This window comes from Neofelis nebulosa, chromosome 17 (genome assembly GCF_028018385.1).
Source record: "Neofelis nebulosa isolate mNeoNeb1 chromosome 17, mNeoNeb1.pri, whole genome shotgun sequence".
In the NCBI taxonomy this organism is placed as follows: domain Eukaryota; kingdom Metazoa; phylum Chordata; class Mammalia; order Carnivora; family Felidae; genus Neofelis; species Neofelis nebulosa.
The window spans coordinates 5,700,194-5,719,073 of NC_080798.1; the positions used below are offsets into that span (position 1 = coordinate 5,700,194).

Genomic DNA, 18,880 nt, shown 5'->3' on the forward strand with positions numbered 1-18,880 from the left:
CGTTTAAAGCAGAGATAATACCTATCCTTCTCAAGCTATTCCAAGAAATAGAAAGGGAAGGAAAACTTCCAGACTCATTCTATGAGGCCAGTATTACTTTGATTCCTAAACCAGACAGAGACCCAGTAAAAAAAGAGAACTACAGGCCAATATCCCTGATGAATATGGATGCAAAAATTCTCAATAAGATACTAGCAAATCGAATTCAACAGCATATAAAAAGAATTATTCACCATGATCAAGTGGGATTCATTCCTGGGATGCAGGGCTGGTTCAACATTCGCAAATCGATCAACGTGATACATCACATTAACAAAAAAAAAGAGAAGAACCATATGATCCTGTCAATCGATGCAGAAAAGGCCTTTGACAAAATCCAGCACCCTTTCTTAATAAAAACCCTTGAGAAATTCGGGATAGAAGGAACATACTTAAAGATCATAAAAGCCATTTATGAAAAGCCCACAGCTAACATCATCCTCAATGGGGAAAAACTGAGAGCTTTTTCCCTGAGATCAGGAACACGACAGGGATGCCCACTCTCACCGCTGTTGTTTAATATAGTGCTGGAAGTTCTAGCATCAGCAATCAGACAACAAAAGGAAATCAAAGGCATCCAAATTGGCAAAGATGAAGTCAAGCTTTCGCTTTTTGCAGATGACATGATATTATACATGGAAAATCCGATAGACTCCACCAAAAGTCTGCTAGAACTGATGCATGAATTCAGCAAAGTTGCAGGATACAAAATCAATGTACAGAAATCAGTTGCATTCTTATACACTAACAATGAAGCAACAGAAAGACAAATAAAGAAACTGATCCCATTCACAATTGCACCAAGAAGCATAAAATACCTAGGAATAAATCTAACCAAAGATGTAAAAGATCTGTATGCTGAAAACTATAGAAAGCTTATGCAGGTAATTGAAGAAGATATAAAGAAATGGAAAGACATTCCCTGCTCATGGATTGGAAGAATAAATATTGTCAAAATGTCAATACTACCCAAAGCTATCTACACATTCAATGCAATCCCAATCAAAATTGCACCAGCATTCTTCTTGAAACTAGAACAAGCAATCCTAAAATTCATATGGAACCACAAAAGGCCCCGAATAGCCAAAGTAATTTTGAAGAAGAAGACCAAAGCAGGAGGCATCACAATCCCAGACTTTAGCCTCTACTACAAAGCTGTCATCATCAAGACAGCATGGTATTGGCATAAAAACAGACACATAGACCAATGGAATCGAATAGAAACCCCAGAACTAGACCCACAAACGTATGGCCAACTCATTTTTGACAAAGCAGGAAAGAACATCCAATGGAAAAAAGACAGTCTCTTTAACAAATGGTGCTGGGAGAACTGGACAGCAACATGCAGAAGGTTGAAACTAGACCACTTTCTCACACCATTCACAAAAATAAACTCAAAATGGATAAAGGACCTGAATGTGAGACAGGAAACCATCAAAACCTTAGAGGAGAAAGCAGGAAAAGACCTCTCTGACCTCAGCCGTAGCAATCTCTTACTCGGCACATCCCCAAAGGCAAGGGAATTAAAAGCAAAAGTGAATTACTGGGACCTTATGAAGATAAAAAGCTTCTGCACAGCAAAGGAAACAACCAACAAAACTAAAAGGCAACCAACGGAATGGGAAAAGATATTTGCAAATGACACATCGGACAAAGGGCTAGTATCCAGAATCTATAAAGAGCTCATCAAACTCCACACCCGAAAAACAAATAACCCAGTGAAGAAATGGGCAGAAAACATGAATAGACACTTCTCTAAAGAAGACATCCGGATGGCCAACAGGCACATGAAAAGATGTTCAATGTCGCTCCTCATCAGGGAAATACAAATCAAAACCACACTCAGATACCACCTCACGCCAGTCAGAGTGGCCAAAATGAAGAAATCAGGAGACTATAGATGCTGGAGAGGATGTGGAGAGACGGGAACCCTCTTGCACTGTTGGTGGGAATGCAAATTGGTGCAGCCGCTCTGGAAAGCAGTGTGGAGGTTCCTCAGAAAATTAAAAATAGACCTACCCTATGACCCAGCAATAGCACTGCTAGGAATTTATCCAAGGGATACAGGAGTACTGATGCATAGGGGCACTTGTACCCCAATGTTTATAGCAGCACTCTCAACAATAGCCAAATTATGGAAAGAGCCTAAATGTCCATCAACTGATGAATGGATAAAGAAATTGTGGTTTATATACACAATGGAATACTACGTGGCAATGAGAAAAAATGAAATATGGCCTTTTGTAGCAACGTGGATGGAACTGGAGAGTGTGATGCTAAGTGAAATAAGCCATACAGAGAAAGACAGATACCATGTGGTTTCACTCTTGTGTGGATCCTGAGAAACTTAACAGAAACCCATGGGGGAGGGGAAGGGAAAAAAAAAAAAGGTTAGAGTGGGAGAGAGCCAAAGCATAGGAGACTGTTAAAAACTGAGAACAAACTGAGGGTTGATGGGGGGTGGGAGGGAGGGCAGGGTGGGTGATGGGTATTGAGGAGGGCACCTTTTGGGATGAGCACTGGGTGTTGTATGGAAACCAATTTGACAATAAATTTCATATATTAAAAAAAAAAACAGGGGCACCTGGGTGGCGCAGTCGGCTAAGCGTCCGACTTCAGCCAGGTCACGATCTCGCGGTCCGTGAGTTCGAGCCCCGCGTCAGGCTCTGGGCTGATGGCTCGGAGCCTGGAGCCTGTTTCCGATTCTGTGTCTCCCTCTCTCTCTGCCCCTCCCCCGTTCATGCTCTGTCTCTCTCTGTCCCAAAAATAAATAAAAAACGTTGAAAAAATTAAAAAAATAATAATAAATAAAAAAACAAAAACAAAGTGAGGGTGATAGAGAAACCTTTCTCATGCAGATGAAGGTCCAAAGAAAGCCAGAGTAGCAATACTTAGGACGGACAAACCAGATATTTTGTTCTTGTGTGGCAATTACCCTGCTTTGGTACCAGGGTAATGCTGCCTCCTAGGGTTATTTTGAATGGGTTCCTTCTATTCTGTGTTTAAGATTTTGATGAAGAGTGCCCTAAATTTTCTTTTCTTTTTAATGTTTGTTAGAATTGACCAATGAAGGCAAGAGGCTGTGGGCTTTCCTATGCTGGGAGGTTTTCTATTCCAAATTCAACTTGTATATTTGTGATGCTCTAAGAAGATTCCTTATTTCTTGAGCTCAAAATTCATTTCTCAATCTTGGTAACTTGTGCGTTCTTTAAAATTACATTTTTTCCTACTTTGTCTAACTTGTTAGTATATCATCGTTGATAGTGATCTGTTATCACACTATATATTTCTGCGGTTATCTGTTAGGAGGTTTCTCTTTCATTCCTATTGGTGTTTGAGTTACCTCTCCTTTTTTCTTAGTTAATGGAGTTGGAGAATTTCCATTTTTGTTTGTTTTGAAAAACCTGGGCATTATTTTCCATGTTATTGTTTATTATGGTCTCCCATTTCTAATTTTTAAGTTTTTAGTTTTCTTTATGTGTTTATTTATTCTGAGCGAGAGAGAGCGTGCATGCAAGCTGGGGCAAGGGGCAGAGTGGGAGAGACAGAATCTTATACCCGGGACTTGATCCCACAACTCTGGGATCATGACCTGAGCTGAAATCAGGAGTCAGAGGCTTAACAGACTGACCTACCCAGGTGCCCCAACTATTTTATGAATTTCTGATTTTTCCTTGGTATTTCCTTCTCCTCCTGCAGAGCTGAATGTGGGGCTTGAACTGGCTAACCACGAGTTTGTGAACTGAGCCAAATTCAATTGCTCAAACGACTGAGGGGCTCAGGCACCTCTGTTGTTGTTTTTAATATTTATTTGTTTTTGGAAAGAGAGAATCCCAGGTGGGCCCTGTATGGACAGCACAGAGCCCGAGAAGGGACTGGATGTCACAAACCATGAGATCATGAAAGGAGCTAAAATCAAGAGTCTGATGCTAACCTACTGAGTCACCCAGGCGCTCCTTAAAGGCAAAGACCTTTTTGTGTGTTTCATTCACATTGCAGAATTTGGATTCCCGATTCTCCAGTTTACATTTGCACACACATTCATTGCCAAGTGATTGTGGGAAGGGTGCACTAGCTGAGGGAAATTTGAGAGAGCCACAACTGCTGGCCTATGAAGCAGACTCAAGCCAGAAATACTGAACTCAGACTATGTGCCTTAAAAGATCAGCAAAATAGTGCCAATCATTCTGGGTGACCTTGGGGAGAAACAGGCATGCTTGCTATTGGGGGTGAAATTATCTAAGTAGCTGTGGAAGGCAATTTGGTCATATCTAGCAAAATTATGTATACTTTTTCATCTCTTGGCTAACAGTTTCCCCTCAAATTTACCTCCACAGTACTTGCAAACTTGCACAACAGTGACCTTCAAGTATTCACCACCCCTATGTAAAAGCCAAAGATTGGGAACAACCCAAAATCCTATGGTAGAAAACCAGTGAAGTGGAATAATGCCCAACTAAAAGGAAGGAGGAAAATAATCTACATTTATAATTGTGTTTTAAAAAAAAACACTCTTGGAGAGTATCTAAGGAAAGAAAGCTTTGTATTTTGGTAGAGTATTAATAGGTGGATACATGGATAATTATACAGATAATAATTTTATAATCCTTAAATGATATGAGGGAGACTTTTCTATCATTTTAAGATTCTCATCCTTAGGATCTATTAAAAACTTGAAAGTCAGTGTAAATATTAGTGTCACCTAAGAAAATAGCTTATTCCAATAAAGCAACAACCAGTATTCTCCCCTTGGACCGTAGTTCTCATTATATCGCAATTGTTGGCAAGTGTTCAATAATATCCTGCCCAATGCCATTATATTCAAAATGTGCCCAAAGCTATAGAGAACCACCACGTGGTGACCAGGATCCACTGGCCAGCTCTTACCTGGAAACTGAGATGCTGCTTGCCCACAGTCTACCCCATCTCAAATGAGCCCCTCCCCTGATGATGGAGGCTTGAGCCCCAGTATTGCCTCTGGTCCTGGCAACCAATGATTCTGCCATGACAGGCCTGCAAGGACCAAATGTGCAAGGCAGACCACCCGTTGTAAATAATCAAGCCCTCTCACCCTGTGGAGCTGTGCCAACTTCCCCTCCTGACACTCCAAATACGAGGAAATCTATCTATGTCTAGTTCTTCAAAATCAGAGGCACAGTTGTTGTAACAATCATTTCTTGGGGATGTGGAAAAGAGGAGAATGATCTTTCCTCCAAAATCTTGGGCAGGAGCTGCTTTCTGACCACAAGAGTACTGGTACAGTTCTCAAGGCTGTAAGGGAGGACGTCAAAATGCCATTGTGGTACATGCCTGGGCTCTTGCTCTACTCTCCAAATGAACTTGAACAGTGTGCCAAAATGCACCTTTCTTTCCCCCAGGTACCCAAAATCTCTATGCTGTGTTAAACACCCCAGATTGATATGTAGGTAGGTAAGTAGGTAGCTAGTTCGCTAGGGAGACAGACAGACAGGTGTCTTCATGATGGAGTCCTGGTAGGTTTTATCTTTTTGGAAAGTCATAACCACTCTTTGTTATCTACTTCTTGCCATATAATTATCTATTGTGGGCTAGATTTATTTTTATTTCTATGGGATCAGTTTTACTGTGTCTGCCTTCACTTCTTCAGTTCTGATTTTAGTTAGTCTTCTCCATCATTCTGACTTCATTAGAGACAGGTCTGTTGACTTAGGGGGGTTTTCTGAACACCAACTTTTCTGTTGTTGATTGTTCCTATTTTTGCTTTATTTTACAGTTTTCATTTCTGTCTTAGGTTTCAATTGCCTTTCTTCTGCTAATTTTGAGCACATACGGTACTTTCTTCACTTTCTGAGAGACAAGAACGTGATTTGTGCTACAGCAAGAGATGCTACAGAATTCTCTAAGCTATGTGGTCAATTCCTTGTGTGCAAGTTTACGTGTCCATGGAAGAAGGAAGTCCTGGTGATTTCTTCTTAGCGGTCTTCCTGATATTCTGATTGATTTTAAGGTTCTATATTAGAAGTTGTCAGTACATTCCTCTGAGAGTAGTACCCCAGAATGATTTTACTTTTCTCTTTTTTGATCTCAGTCAGCTATATTTTCACATGGCACCGAGACATTCCTGCCAAAGTCGTGCATTGACGCTTCGTTCCAAAAAGGGTCATGAGTAGATATAAACATAGTTCCCTTGAGGGGCGCCTGGGTGGCGCAGTCGGTTAAGCATCCGACTTCAGCCAGGTCACGATCTCGCGGTCCGTGAGTTCGAGCCCCACGTCAGGCTCTGGGCTGACGGCTCGGAGCCTGGAGCCTGTTTCCGATTCTGTGTCTCCCTCTCTCTCTGCCCCTCCCCCGTTCATGCTCTGTCTCTCTCTGTCCCAAAAATAAATACAAAATGTTGAAAAAAAAATTAAAAAAAAAAAACATAGTTCCCTTGAGAATGTACACTTAACGACAGACTGGATCAAGTTTGGGCAGAGTCAAGGGCAAAGGTATCTGGGGACTCCTTTTCAAGAGAACGATGATGAATGTAATAGATATGGGGAAGTCTTTTATCAAAGTGCCAACCTTATTCCACACAGGAGTATCCCTAAGAGAGGGAATCTTTATAAATATATTGAATGTGGGAAAATTTTAACCAGTCTTCCAATGTTGGTGGTCATCAGAGGATTCATGAGGGAAGAAACCATTGCAGATGTAATCAACCTGGGAGCATGTTTAGTCATTCATCAAGATTCAGTACAGGTCAGACAACTGGTACAGGAAAGGAAAGTTATATAGGTAACGTATGTGGCAAAGCCTTTGACCACCAGCAACGGCATACTGGACAGAAACCTTACGAATGTGTAGAGTGTGGCAAGAGCTTTAAATTGTGCCCAACCCTTACTCAACATAAGTTAACTCATATTGGAGAGAAACCTTACCAATGTAAAGAATGTGGCAATGTCTTTAACCAGTTCTCAACCCTTACAGGATATCAAAGAATTCATACTGGAGAGAAAACGTACCAAGATAAAGAAGATGGCAAATCCTTTATCCAACCCTCATCCCTTACAAGACATCAAAGAATTCATACTGCAGAGACACCTTCCAAAGGTAAACGATGTCGTAAGACCTTTAGGCATCATTCACGACTTTCTGAACATCACAGGATTCATACTGAGGAGAAACCTTATCAATGCAAAGAGTGTGGCAAGGCCTTTAACTGGCACACAGCCCTTAGGAGACATCACAGAATCCATACTGGAGAGAAATCTTACCAATGTAACGAATGTGGCAAGGTCTTTGGGTACCGCTCAACCTTTACACAACATCGCAAAATTCATACTGGAGTGAACCCTTACAAATGTAACAAATGTGGCAAGGCCTTTTCCCGCCAGGCACATCTTAATGTACATCACAGAATCCATACTGGAGAGAAACCTTACCAATGTAAACAATGTGGCAAGGCCTTTCGGTACTTCTCAAACTTTATAAAACATCGCAGAATTCATACTGGAGTGAAACCTTATAAATGTAAAGAATGTGGTAAAGCTTTTAACTGGCACTCAGCCCTCAAGACACATCACAGAATTCATAGTGGAGGGAAACCTTACCAATGTAAACAATGTGGCAAGGCCTTTACCCGGCCCTCAGCCCTTACAGAGCATTACAGAATTCATACTGGAGAGAAACCGTACCAATGTAAAGAATGCGATGAAGGCTTTTACTGGCACTCAGCCCTTAAGTTACATCAGAGAACCCATAGTGGAGAGAAACCTTACCAATGCAAAGAATGCGGCAAGGCCTTTTCCCGGGCCTCAGTCCTTACAGAACATCACAGAATTCATACTGGACAGAAACCTTACCAATGTAAAGAATGTGGTAAAGCCTTTAACCGGCTCTCAGCCTTTACGATGCATCGCAGAATTCATACTGGAGTGAAACCTTACCAATGTAAAGAATGTGGCAAGGCCTTTTTCCGCCAGGAACATCTTGATGTACATCACAGAGTCCATACTGGACAGAAACCTTACCAATGTAAAGAATGTGGCAAGGCTTTTGGGTTCGTCTCAAACTTTATACAACATCGCAGAATTCATACTGGAGTGAAACCTTACAAATGTAAAGAATGTGGCAAGGCCTTTTCCCGCCAGGCATATCTTAATGTACATCACAGCATCCATATTGGAGAGAAACCTTACCAATGTAAAGAGTGTGGCAAGGCCTTTAAAGGGCACTCAGAACATACTCGACATCACAAAATTCACAGTGGAGAGAAACCTTACCAGTGTAAAGAATGTGGCAAGGCCTTTAACAAGCAATCATCCCTTAGACAACATGAAGGAATTCATACTGGACAGAAACCTTACCAATGTAAAGAATGTGGCAAAGCTTTTAACTGGCAATCGGCCCTTAAGAGACATCACAGAATTCATAGTGGAGAGAAACCTTACCAGTGTAAAGAATGTGACAAGGCCTTTTCCCGCCAGGAACATCTTGATATGCATCACAGAGTCCATACCGGACAGAAACCTTACCAATGTAAAGAATGTGGCAAGGCCTTTTCCCGCCAGGCACATCTTAGTGTACATCACAGAATTCATACTGGAGAGAAACATTACCAATGTAAAGAGTGTGGCAAGGCCTTTAAAGGGCACTCAGAACTTACTCGACATCACAAAATTCACTGTGGAGAGAAACCTTACCAATGTAAAGAATGTGGCAAAGCCTTTAACTGTCAATCGGCCCTTAAGAGACATCACAGAATTCACAGTGGAGAGAAACCTTACCAATGTAAAGAGTGTGGCAAGGCCTTTAAAGGGCACTCAGAACTTACTCGACATCACAAAATTCATAGTGGAGAGAAACCTTACCAATGTAAAGAATGTGGCAAAGCCTTTAACTCTCAATCGGCCCTTAAGAGACATCACAGAATTCACAGTGGAGAGAAACCTTACCAATGCAAAGAATGTGGCAAGGCCTTTACGCACCACTCAAGCCTTACCAACCATCACAAAATTCATACTGGAGATTGACCTTACCAATGTAATGAATGTGGCAAGGCCTCTTCCCCCGAGGCACATCTTAATGTACATCACAGAATTCATCTTGGAGAGAAACTTTACCAACGTAAAGAGCGTGGGAAAACTTTTGATTACTGTTCAACTTTGACTTATTAACACAGAATTCATGCTAGAGCAAATCTTCTAAATGTTCAGACTATGACAGAATTTCTAAGGACTGCTCCATTGTTATTCCACATCAGATAATTCATAGTGAAGAGTAATGATACCCATTGGGAATGTGGCAAGATACTAAAGCAAAGCTTAAACCCTGATTCTTCATCAGAGGATATATACTGGAGATGATCTTACCAATCCAAAGAATTTGGCAAGCCTTTTAATCAGTACTCAAGCCTCATCCAACATCACAGAACTCATACTGCAGAGAAAACTTACAAAGAATGTGGTAACAAACGTTTCAGACTGCTCAAGCCTTACTCATTACCATAGTTCCTGTTGCACAGAGACGTTACAAATGTAAGGAATGTGGCAAACCTCTAGCCTGGACCTCACAACTGCCTCAGTATCATAGTTATGACACAAGAACAAAAGTATAACATGTAAAGGGAGTGGCCATGCCTTTAACTGGAATTCAGTCATGACTCAGTATCTCCAAATGCCTACTTGGGCATAATGTATGAATAAGGAAAGATCTTTTTAAGTATACACTTTGGAAAACAAAGCCATACAGAGAGGAAAGTAACCTGAAAGATATAGTTAGTGATCCAGTTACCTGAACATCAACTGTCAATAAACGTCACAATTCACAGTAGAAAGGAGTACATCGGTCACTCTATTCAGACGTTCTTCTCCATAAAAATACTTAACCATATGGGATAAAACAAAGTTGAACACTTAGGTATCGAATATGCGGGTATGCCTGAAAATAGACTGGGGCTGTTTTTTGCATAGGGATAAGTAATTTCAATGTGTTTTTGTTTTACCTTGGCCCTCTTTAAGATGTTGACTACAAGTATTAATGTATTGGTGCTCCCAAATCACTTCAGACAATTCACTGATTCCCAGTGGGTGTTGAAAGTATGTGGATGATTCTTCCTGCATCAAAGATATCAGATGCCCTTCCCTCTTAGGTGGGACTCCTGCATACCTGATTTTCCATGGAGATGGAGGACAATATCATGTACAATCTATGAACAAACCTAACTGGAGATGTCACTTATGTTTCTAACACTGATGTAAGTTATTACGAAATGGGTGTTGAGAACGTCATTCTTGAACATTTATGAAAACTGAAAAAGTTTCTGAATGTTAGAAATAAAATGTTTTGTTTATTGGTTTTGTGCAGTCCAGGCACATACTGAGACAAGTTCTTAACAGATTTAGTTACAAGTAGAGAATACCAGTTGATGTGGTTGAAACGAAGAAACCTTCACACATATCATAAAGGGAGTAACTAACTCTTCCCTAACATGGCATAGGATTGTACACTGACCTCTTTTAAGAATTACCTCAGGTCTCAAAGTGTTCTGGTATGCAAAATTAAGATGGTAACAAAATAGATTTTTATAAGATGTCTCCTTAAAGCCTCCTGGTAACCACAAAGCAAAACCTGTAGTAGATACACAAAACCCAAATCGAAAGGAATCAAAGTACACCAGTAGAAAATCAACAAATCACAAAGAAAAAGACCAAATGGGTAAGAAAGGGGCAAGTACTTCTACAACAGCTAAAAACATGGAAAACAATGACAAGAGTAACTCCATCCATACCTGTGTCAATACATACTTTAAATATAGAGGGACTAAATTCTCCATCCAAGAGATACATTGGCTGAAAGGAAAGAAGTACACAAATGAAGGATATGTGCTGCCTTTAAGACACTCACTTCAGGTGTAGGAACACACTCAGGCTGAAAGCACAGGTGTGGAAAAAGATATTCCATGCCAATGGAAAAAATGTCTTCGAGAATTCTTTCTTGGCCATCGCTCTGGACCACCCCACTATCACCCCAAAACTTGCTCATTCGCATGTATCAGGGAAAGCTCCATTTGTAAACGCGTGTCCTTCTGTGAAGCAGAAAGGAGGAGAATGTGTAAATTTACAGAAACTCTGATCAGTGGAGAAGGCATGGATTCAAATCAGGACAATAACCATACCCATGGTTACTGTGTTTTCCTTGCTCACTTCCCAAATGCTTCCCAAAAGGATCCTGTGTGGAGTTTGCATTAATAATCATTGCTGCTACCCTCCCCCTCAGATTCCCTCAACTGGTGTGGGTGGAAACAACAGTGTTGTTTTAGTGAAGTGCTCCAGGGATTTCTGTTATGGGATTTTTACGTCAATACCCAGGATTCAGGGATTTGTTTTCTCAGCGATTCAAAGAATAAAGAGGTGGACACAAAATGAGCAACAGGCAAAACTTTATTACAGTATAACAGAGGAAGAGTAGTAGGAAAGCTCTCTTTACAGAGAGGGGGCATTGGAATGTGAATACCAGTGACAATAGGCAAGGGCCTTTGTGGTATAAGGTTCTGGTCTCTCCCTCTTCCCTTCCCCCTTGTTCCTTCTCAAGTCCTACGCATACTGGATTAACAACTCCAGGTGCTGGGTTTTCCCTCCTGATTGGCTCATTTCTATTCCAGGAGGAGTGGTCTATGGCCATACTGTTCCTTGTGGGTTTTAAGTTTTATCATCTACTACCAGCTTTTAGTTAGGTCTTTAGTCAAATTCCTGCAGGGGAGTAGGTGGTGTCTGTCACATTCTTAAGAGGAACCTTACTCCTCAGGGGGTTTGCAGTAGTCAGACATTCCCAGCATTGTTCCAAAATGTGTTTTCCCAACCCAGGGACCTCAGGTCCTAATGGTTCCCTTTCTCCCTACTGAATCGATCTTTTCCTATCAAAATGATAAGGGAAGCCAGAGTTAAGCCGAAAGGTTTCCCATTAAGTTATCAGAGTTGAGTCCAGGCTTTGGCTCAAGGGTCTCCGGTACAGGAGATGGGGAGGGTCAGGTCCATGTAACACACTGTTCCTATGCTCAAGCAGAATTTGTGGGCTTCTGTGCGAGGGGAGGCCCCCTGAAAGCAGAGACAGGAAACTCAGAAGCTGGTCTCCACGTGGGACACCATAGTTTCTGAATAGCTCCTGACACAAATGATGAGGAACTTGGGTCTTTTTTGCATTTCAAAGCTCTGCCTGCAGGTGACCAGGCTACTGGTGAAGAGGTTGCAGTGGTGGCTTTAAAGGCTTTTGCTCCCACTTCAGCTGGGATTTCTCCACAAAAATCTTCTGAGAAAAATCTTGAAGAGGAGAGGAAAGGAGAAATGGCCAATTCTCAGGTAAGCCTTGAGTCCATTGCAAGAGAACCTGTCACCTTGTTCTCAGGATAATCCATGCATGTAGAAATTGCAGGACACCTGGGTGGTTCATTCATTTGAGCATATGACTCTTGATTTAGGCTCAGGTCTTGATCCCAGGGATCTGCTATCCAGCCCTGCATCAGGGTTCCTTCTGAGCTTGGAGCCTACTTAAGATTTTCTCTCTCTACCTGAGTCCCTGTCCTCCATTTGCATGCGTGCACGCGCTCTCTCTCTCTCTCTCTAAATTAAAAAAAATTTTAAATACCAATGGTTTTATTTGTTTAGTTCTTATGGTTTTGCTTTAGGTTTTCACCTATTTTTTTTTAATTTTTTTCAACGTTTATTTTGTTGAGGCAGAGACAGACAGCATGAACAGGGTAGGGTCAGAGAAGGAGGGAGACACAGAATCCGGAACAGGCTCCAGGCTCTGAGCACAGAGCCGGATGTGGGGTTCGAACTCACAGACTGCAAGACCATGACCTGAGCCGCAGTCGACGCTCAACAGACTGAGCCACCCAGGTGCCCCAGATTTTAACCTATTATTAACATTTCACAAAAGATATTCTAGGTTATGTCTTCAGAACATTCCTCCCCTATATCCCAGAGACCTCTCTCCCTTTTCTCCAACCTGGCTTCTAGTAGGGCAACAGCAGTTGTCACTTTGAATTAAATTCCTACAAGTATTGAAAATATTCCCTTTGTGACAGATCCAGAGAGGAAGGTGTTGAGGCCAAGTGTGCTGTTGCTGATGGGGTCTGGTCCTGGGATACCAATCAAGGAAAACCATTCCCGTGTAGGTCTTATCCGAATGCTTTCTGTGCCCCGGGTAGAGGAGGATTATGAAAATGCACAAATACACAAGATGGTTATGAGGCACAGAATAACTTAGAATGTTCCTGCTCTTGAGGATGTGGAAAAGCTACTTTAAGATATCCTAGATATTCCAGGACATGACAAGTATATGTGGTAAAGTCTGTATAAATCCACTGTGTCCTTAACTTGTTTATAGTGTGATTTACTGTTTGGGGTCACAAGAGCACACCCGGGATCCCGTGTCCTGAGTTGTGCCTTAGGCACTGATATCCATTTGTTTCCTTACAGCTGATGTTATCTTCTATTACTTGGGTTTATTCTCTCTGCCAGATTCCTCCCCTGTAATGTTCATATTTTTCTCTTCAGTTGTAATGATTTCAGCCAGATTCCCTGAGCAATTTCCAGACACCATCACATTTAAACTGGAAATATCTTTCTCCTAGTTTCTCTTTTCTTGTATCTTTTTTACCTTGTAGCTATTTTTTCTTTTTTAAGTTTTTAAGTTTATTTTGAGAGAGAGAGAGAGAGAGAGAGCAGGGGAGTGGCCAAGAGAGAGCCACGTCACAAGTAGGTGACACAGGTCAGCACTGAGTGGGACAAGGGGCTCGAACTCACAAATCAAGACGTCTTGACCTCAGCCTAAATCAAAAGTCAGACGCTTGATTGAGCCATCCAGGCACCCCTTCCTTGTAGTTTCTGAGGAGGAGGACAAATGCGAAAGAAATGTGGATAAAATTAAAACTTCTCACAACTTACAACCCCGGCAGAAATACTCAGGACTGGCCAAGGAAGATATTCCTCAATGAATTCACAACTGCTTTAATGCTGATGCTTTCCTAGAGGCAAACAGCAAGCTTAGCTTTAACCTAGACAGACTTCCAGGTCCTGGAAGTCTTCTTTAACATATTAAATCCCTGTAGAAACTTATATTTCTCCCCCCCCCCCCCGCAACTAAAAGTATATAATCAACAGCTCCTCTCAATCACCCTGTGGCTCATTCTTCCCACAGATCCTGTCCCTGTGCTTTTACACAAACAGCCTCGTTTACCAAAAAGGCTCAAGACTATTTCCTTGAACATTGACTCCTGGCCCACATCACATTCGTCCCCACCAGACAATGAGACCCTCACTGTTGTGATGTAATGACCTCTGGGGGTCAAGGTTCTCAATGAGTCAGACCTTCATCCTGTAGCTTTTTATTTTGCTGCAAAGTCATGACACATGTTTACTCAACTTCTGTGTATTTCAAAAAACGAAAGAAGAATCACATAATTACCATGTTTGAGTGTCTTAAAATCCTGAAATAAAACAGAGCACAAATGATGAATGAAGTAAAGCTTTCAATGAGGGGCACATGCATGGCTCAGTTCATTAAGTGTCGGACTTCCACTCAGTTCATGATCTCACCGATCCTGAGCAGGAGCCCAGCATCAGGTGAACAGGAGCCATGACTCTCTTTCTCTCTCCCTTTCTCTCTGCCCTTCCTGGTATTCTCTCTCTCCCTGTCTCTGCCCTCTCTCCTTTCCACCCTGTCTCTCTGTCTCTCTCCATCTCTCTCTCTCTCCTTAGTAATAATTAATTAAAAAATAAAATTTAAAAAAGCTTTCAAATAAAAACTATATTAGCAGATCATGGAGTACTATGGTCAAGACAACTCTTCAGATACTATGTAGTGCCAGATAGTTTATTGAAGTAGCACAGGGCAGGACCCGTGGGCAGAAAGAACTGTACTTTGGCTGCATGAAGCTTATATGTTCAAGGGGAGGGTAGGTTCATAGAGTGTTCAATCACAAATGTTTCTTTAAATTTCTACGTGTAAAACTGCTTCTGCAAGATTTCTCTGGTGCTTACCATTCAGTTCAATATGAAGCAGTGGTGACATGTACCCGTGGTCATGAGACCCTGTAAAAGTGTAATAACCAGAGATACCTGGGTGGCTCAGTCACAGCCTGGAGCCTGGAGTCACAGCTTGGGGTTCTCTCCCTCTCTTTGCCTCTCCACATTTCACACCGTGCTTACCCACGCTCTCTTTCACAATATAAATAACCTTAAAGAAAAATGTAGGAACCAGCCTTTATTTGATGAATGTCCACATAATACAACTGTATGTTAGCTTTCTGTGCTACAGGTGAAAAATTTTCTGATTGTATCCTTCATCATACTAGAGTCAGAAATAACTGTTGTATTTGTATCTTTTTTTTTTTTTTTTAACGTTCATTTATTTTGGAGACAGAGAGAGACAGAGCATGAATGGGGGAGGGTCAGAGAGGGGGACACACAGAATCCAACAGGCTCCAGGCTCTGAGCTGTCAGCACAGAGCCCGATGCAGGGCTCAAACTCACGGACCGCGAGATCATGACCTGAGCCGAAGTCAGCCGCTTAACCGACTGAGCCACCCAGGCGCCTCTGTATTTGTATCTCAATGTGTGTTTGTGTTGATAGTGTGAGTAAAAGACCTAAGCATCATTATCTACAATTAGTTTTATGAGTTTCATGTCACGGAAAATGTTTTGTTTGTTTTTGAGGAAGAGAGAGGCAGGGGCAGAGAGAATCCCTAGCCAGCTCCAGACTGTCAGCACAGAGCCTGAGGTGGGGTTTGTACTGCTGAACTGTGAAATCATGACCTGAGCCAAATTCAAGACGTGGACACTTAACCCCCTGAGCCACCCAGGTGTCCTTCATTGAAAATGTTTCCTAGTCACCAGTATACTTTTCTACATTTAATATCTATACAACTTCTTTGAATATTTATGGATGTGAGCATGGAACGTATAAAGGTGATCAATTTTGTGTGCATACCTTCTTTCCATCATTCTTCAGGTTTGACACCTGCTATGATCATTTGGTTAGGGGCCCCTCCGTATATTTTAGGTGTCATTTTAGGTCAACTCCAGGTCAGATGACCTGGGTTAAAACCTGATCCCTACCACGTTGGATGCTTGAAAAAATATTCACATGGAAATAGAAGAATAATGTGTCTGTTGTCTTAGATTATGATTTATTTTCCAATAAGTTATGAAAAACTGTGAATGCCCTCTACTAACCAGGAAATGCTTGGAAAGGTTTATTGCCTTTCTTGCTATTCTAGTAGAACCTGTAGTTGCTATGAATCCCATTCAGTTCCAAGTTCCCCAAAAGTTCTTGTCTTTGAGTTCTTCTTCGTTATGGAAGTATGTATCTCTTGGCCCATAGACTAATGCCTTGTTAGAAATGCAGACATCTACCCCATCCTAGAACTCCTGAACAATATCTGCATTTTAACAAGATCACCAAGGTCCTGTTGTGAAATTCTAATTCATATTAGAATATGCTAAGTACATTTGTCACTCCCCAGAACTTTCCATTTAAGAAATAGATAGCACATGTACTGTATGATGTAAATACAATATTAAAAATGTATATGCCTGTGTTGATGCCTTCATTTTAAAAATTCTCTTGAATAAACACAGTATTTATAAAGGTTCCTACCTCCAAGGTAAAGAATATGCTAGAGAATAATACTGGGTGACAAATAATCTTACCTCATCAAGCAGGAACCTCACCTAAGCCAGAACCAGTTCTCCTGATCTAACTGAACTAACAGAAGTTCAGGCGTTGGTGGATCACAAAAAAAACTATACCAGGTGAGGATGTGAGCAAAGCAAAACTAATTTACAAGAAACAAGGAAATCACAGGGAGGAAGTTCCAAATCAGATACTCACAGAGGAAGGGGGAATGGTGTCCTTTCATTTAGGGTTAGCGTGGATATTCAGAAAGGGGAGGCCATCATCTTATGTCAAGTGGAGTATAAGGTTGCACATAAGCCTTAAGAGAACAGTTGTGTACATACTCTGCATATTTCATAGGAAATGAGGTTTGTGCTCCTCCTTGGGTGAGATTTTAGTATTATAATGAGGTAAAAGGGAGCTCCTGGGTGGCTGAGTCCATTGAGTGTCCTACTCTTAATTTAGGCTCAGGTCAGGATGAAAGTCCTGAGGTCAGGCTCCACTCTGAGCATGGACCCTGGTTGGGATTCTGTCTCTCTCTCTCTCTGCCCCACCCCCACTTGGGCACGCTCTATCTCACTCAAAGACATAAGATTTAAAATAAAATGTATGTATGAGATGAAGGTAACTGTACTCACTCCGTAGTTTAGTCTATTATGCATTTGCTTAGGTGTGAGTCAGGGGTTAATCTCCAACTGAGTCCATCCAAGCTCTTCCTCAGGGCAGTCATTACCTTTTGTTGGATGGTTTCTGTTTCCACTACAGGAGACTATACCCATGGGGTGTTTTTTGTGAAGTAAAACATAAGATAGAAAAAGAGGTTAAGTAAAGTGTGGAACCAAGATCGGTGGGTACAAGCACAAGCATTAAAGTCAGGTCTTGGAGTCCGGCTGGTGACATTAACTGCCTCTTTCATTTGACCTAGCATTATGAACTCTGCCTGTGGCCACTTGACAAGTGTGTTTTTTATTACAGGGATTGCTGACATTCAGGGATGTGGCCATAGAATTTTCTCAGGAAGAGTTGAGGTGCCTGAACGACAGTCAGTGGGAACTGTACAGGGATGTGATGTTAGAGAACTACGGACACCTCCATTTCTTGGGTGAGGATAACTCCTTCCACGTTTCCCAAACCATACTCAGGGATTTGTTCCTTCCCTTGAAGACTGTCTCTTGGAATCTTCCTCTTTGCATGACTGGGATTCAGATCCCTGCAGTCATGGAGAGAAGTATGGGTGGATGTAGAGAAAAATCTTCATAGTGTTTCCTTTTCAGCTTTACCTTCCCTTCCTTAGGGTAACATCATCATTTCTGTACATTAATGACAATTCTAAAGGCTAAGTGGCATAAAACGGTATCTCTTTTGACTTAAATACTGATTGCTACTCATTAGTGTCATGGTAGTACTCGGAAGTGGAGGTCAAGATCTGAACATGGAAAATTTGTCCTGCATGTTCTAAAGGGGTTGTTGGGCCACAGCACTTGGGAAATCATTTTCTAGCTTCTACTCTGTCCTCTCTGCTCTACTGCGCACAATAGTGGATCAGAAGTTAGAATCTCCAACCACACTCATAATCTGTTTATCTAATAAACAGGTCTTGTTGTGTCAAAGCCAGACCTGGTCATCTTTTTGGAACACAAGAAGGATGTCTGGGCCGTGAAGAGAAAGGAGACAGTAGCTACACACCCAGGTAGGTGGAAATGAAGCGGATGACAGAGGTGAGGTCCAGTCGTGAAGGAGGAATTGGACCTCAGAATGTGGTTGAGCAGCTCTCCTTGAATGCAAATTAGGTTGAAAAGGCCAGTTTCAGGTCTCTTCCTCTCACATCGGACATCTGCTTTCCAACATACCAAGCTTTCCATTCTCTAAGGATTCTCCTTCAGTTCCACGGAGGGTTCTTCACATCCCCAGTGAGGTCCTCCATAATCTAATTGGCTCTCCATTTGCTTTGAGGTCTTGCGGAAATCTCTGTATTTCTGAGGAACTGTATGCTAATGCATTTGTGACTTCTGTTTTGCTTCTTGTGTGAAGTGTGTCAGAATAGTGGTGGGCACCTTGAGGTGAGGTGCAGAAATCCCAGGAACGCTAGAGGGAGACATCACAAGTTTTCAGGTTGATCCTTTTTCCAGGATTAAGGTGGCTTTCATTTTAATCATACAAAATACAGACCCAGTAATCACATCAGGTGATAAAGCAACTCCCT

At 41.7% G+C, this 18,880-nt stretch overlaps 2 protein-coding genes across 2 annotated transcripts in view; both read left to right on the forward strand.

Moving 5' to 3' along the window:
• LOC131500130 (zinc finger protein 420-like) overlaps positions 1-9,176 on the forward strand; it is a 28,981-nt gene extending 19,805 nt beyond the window's left edge. The window contains 1 exon segment of the mRNA XM_058708909.1: positions 7,182-9,176. Within this exon segment, the coding sequence (XP_058564892.1) occupies positions 7,182-9,176 (1,995 nt within the window).
• Positions 9,177-10,712: 1,536 nt separating this feature from the next.
• Positions 10,713-18,491, forward strand: LOC131500131 (KRAB domain-containing protein 5-like). Its single transcript, XM_058708910.1, has 4 exons — positions 10,713-10,716; positions 12,220-12,356; positions 17,653-17,779; positions 18,272-18,491. The coding sequence occupies exons 1-4, from the start codon at positions 10,713-10,715 to the stop codon at positions 18,379-18,381; spliced, it is 378 nt and encodes a 125-aa protein (XP_058564893.1). The 3' UTR covers positions 18,382-18,491.
• The last annotated feature ends 389 nt before the right edge of the window (positions 18,492-18,880 follow it).

Coding starts and splice junctions, on each gene's coding strand:
- LOC131500131 (XM_058708910.1), top strand. Junction 12,357..17,652: donor GAGAAATGGCCAATTCTCAG/GTAAGCCTTGAG, acceptor TTTTTATTACAG/GGATTGCTGACATTCAGGGA. Junction 17,780..18,271: donor CGGACACCTCCATTTCTTGG/GTGAGGATAACT, acceptor TCTAATAAACAG/GTCTTGTTGTGTCAAAGCCA.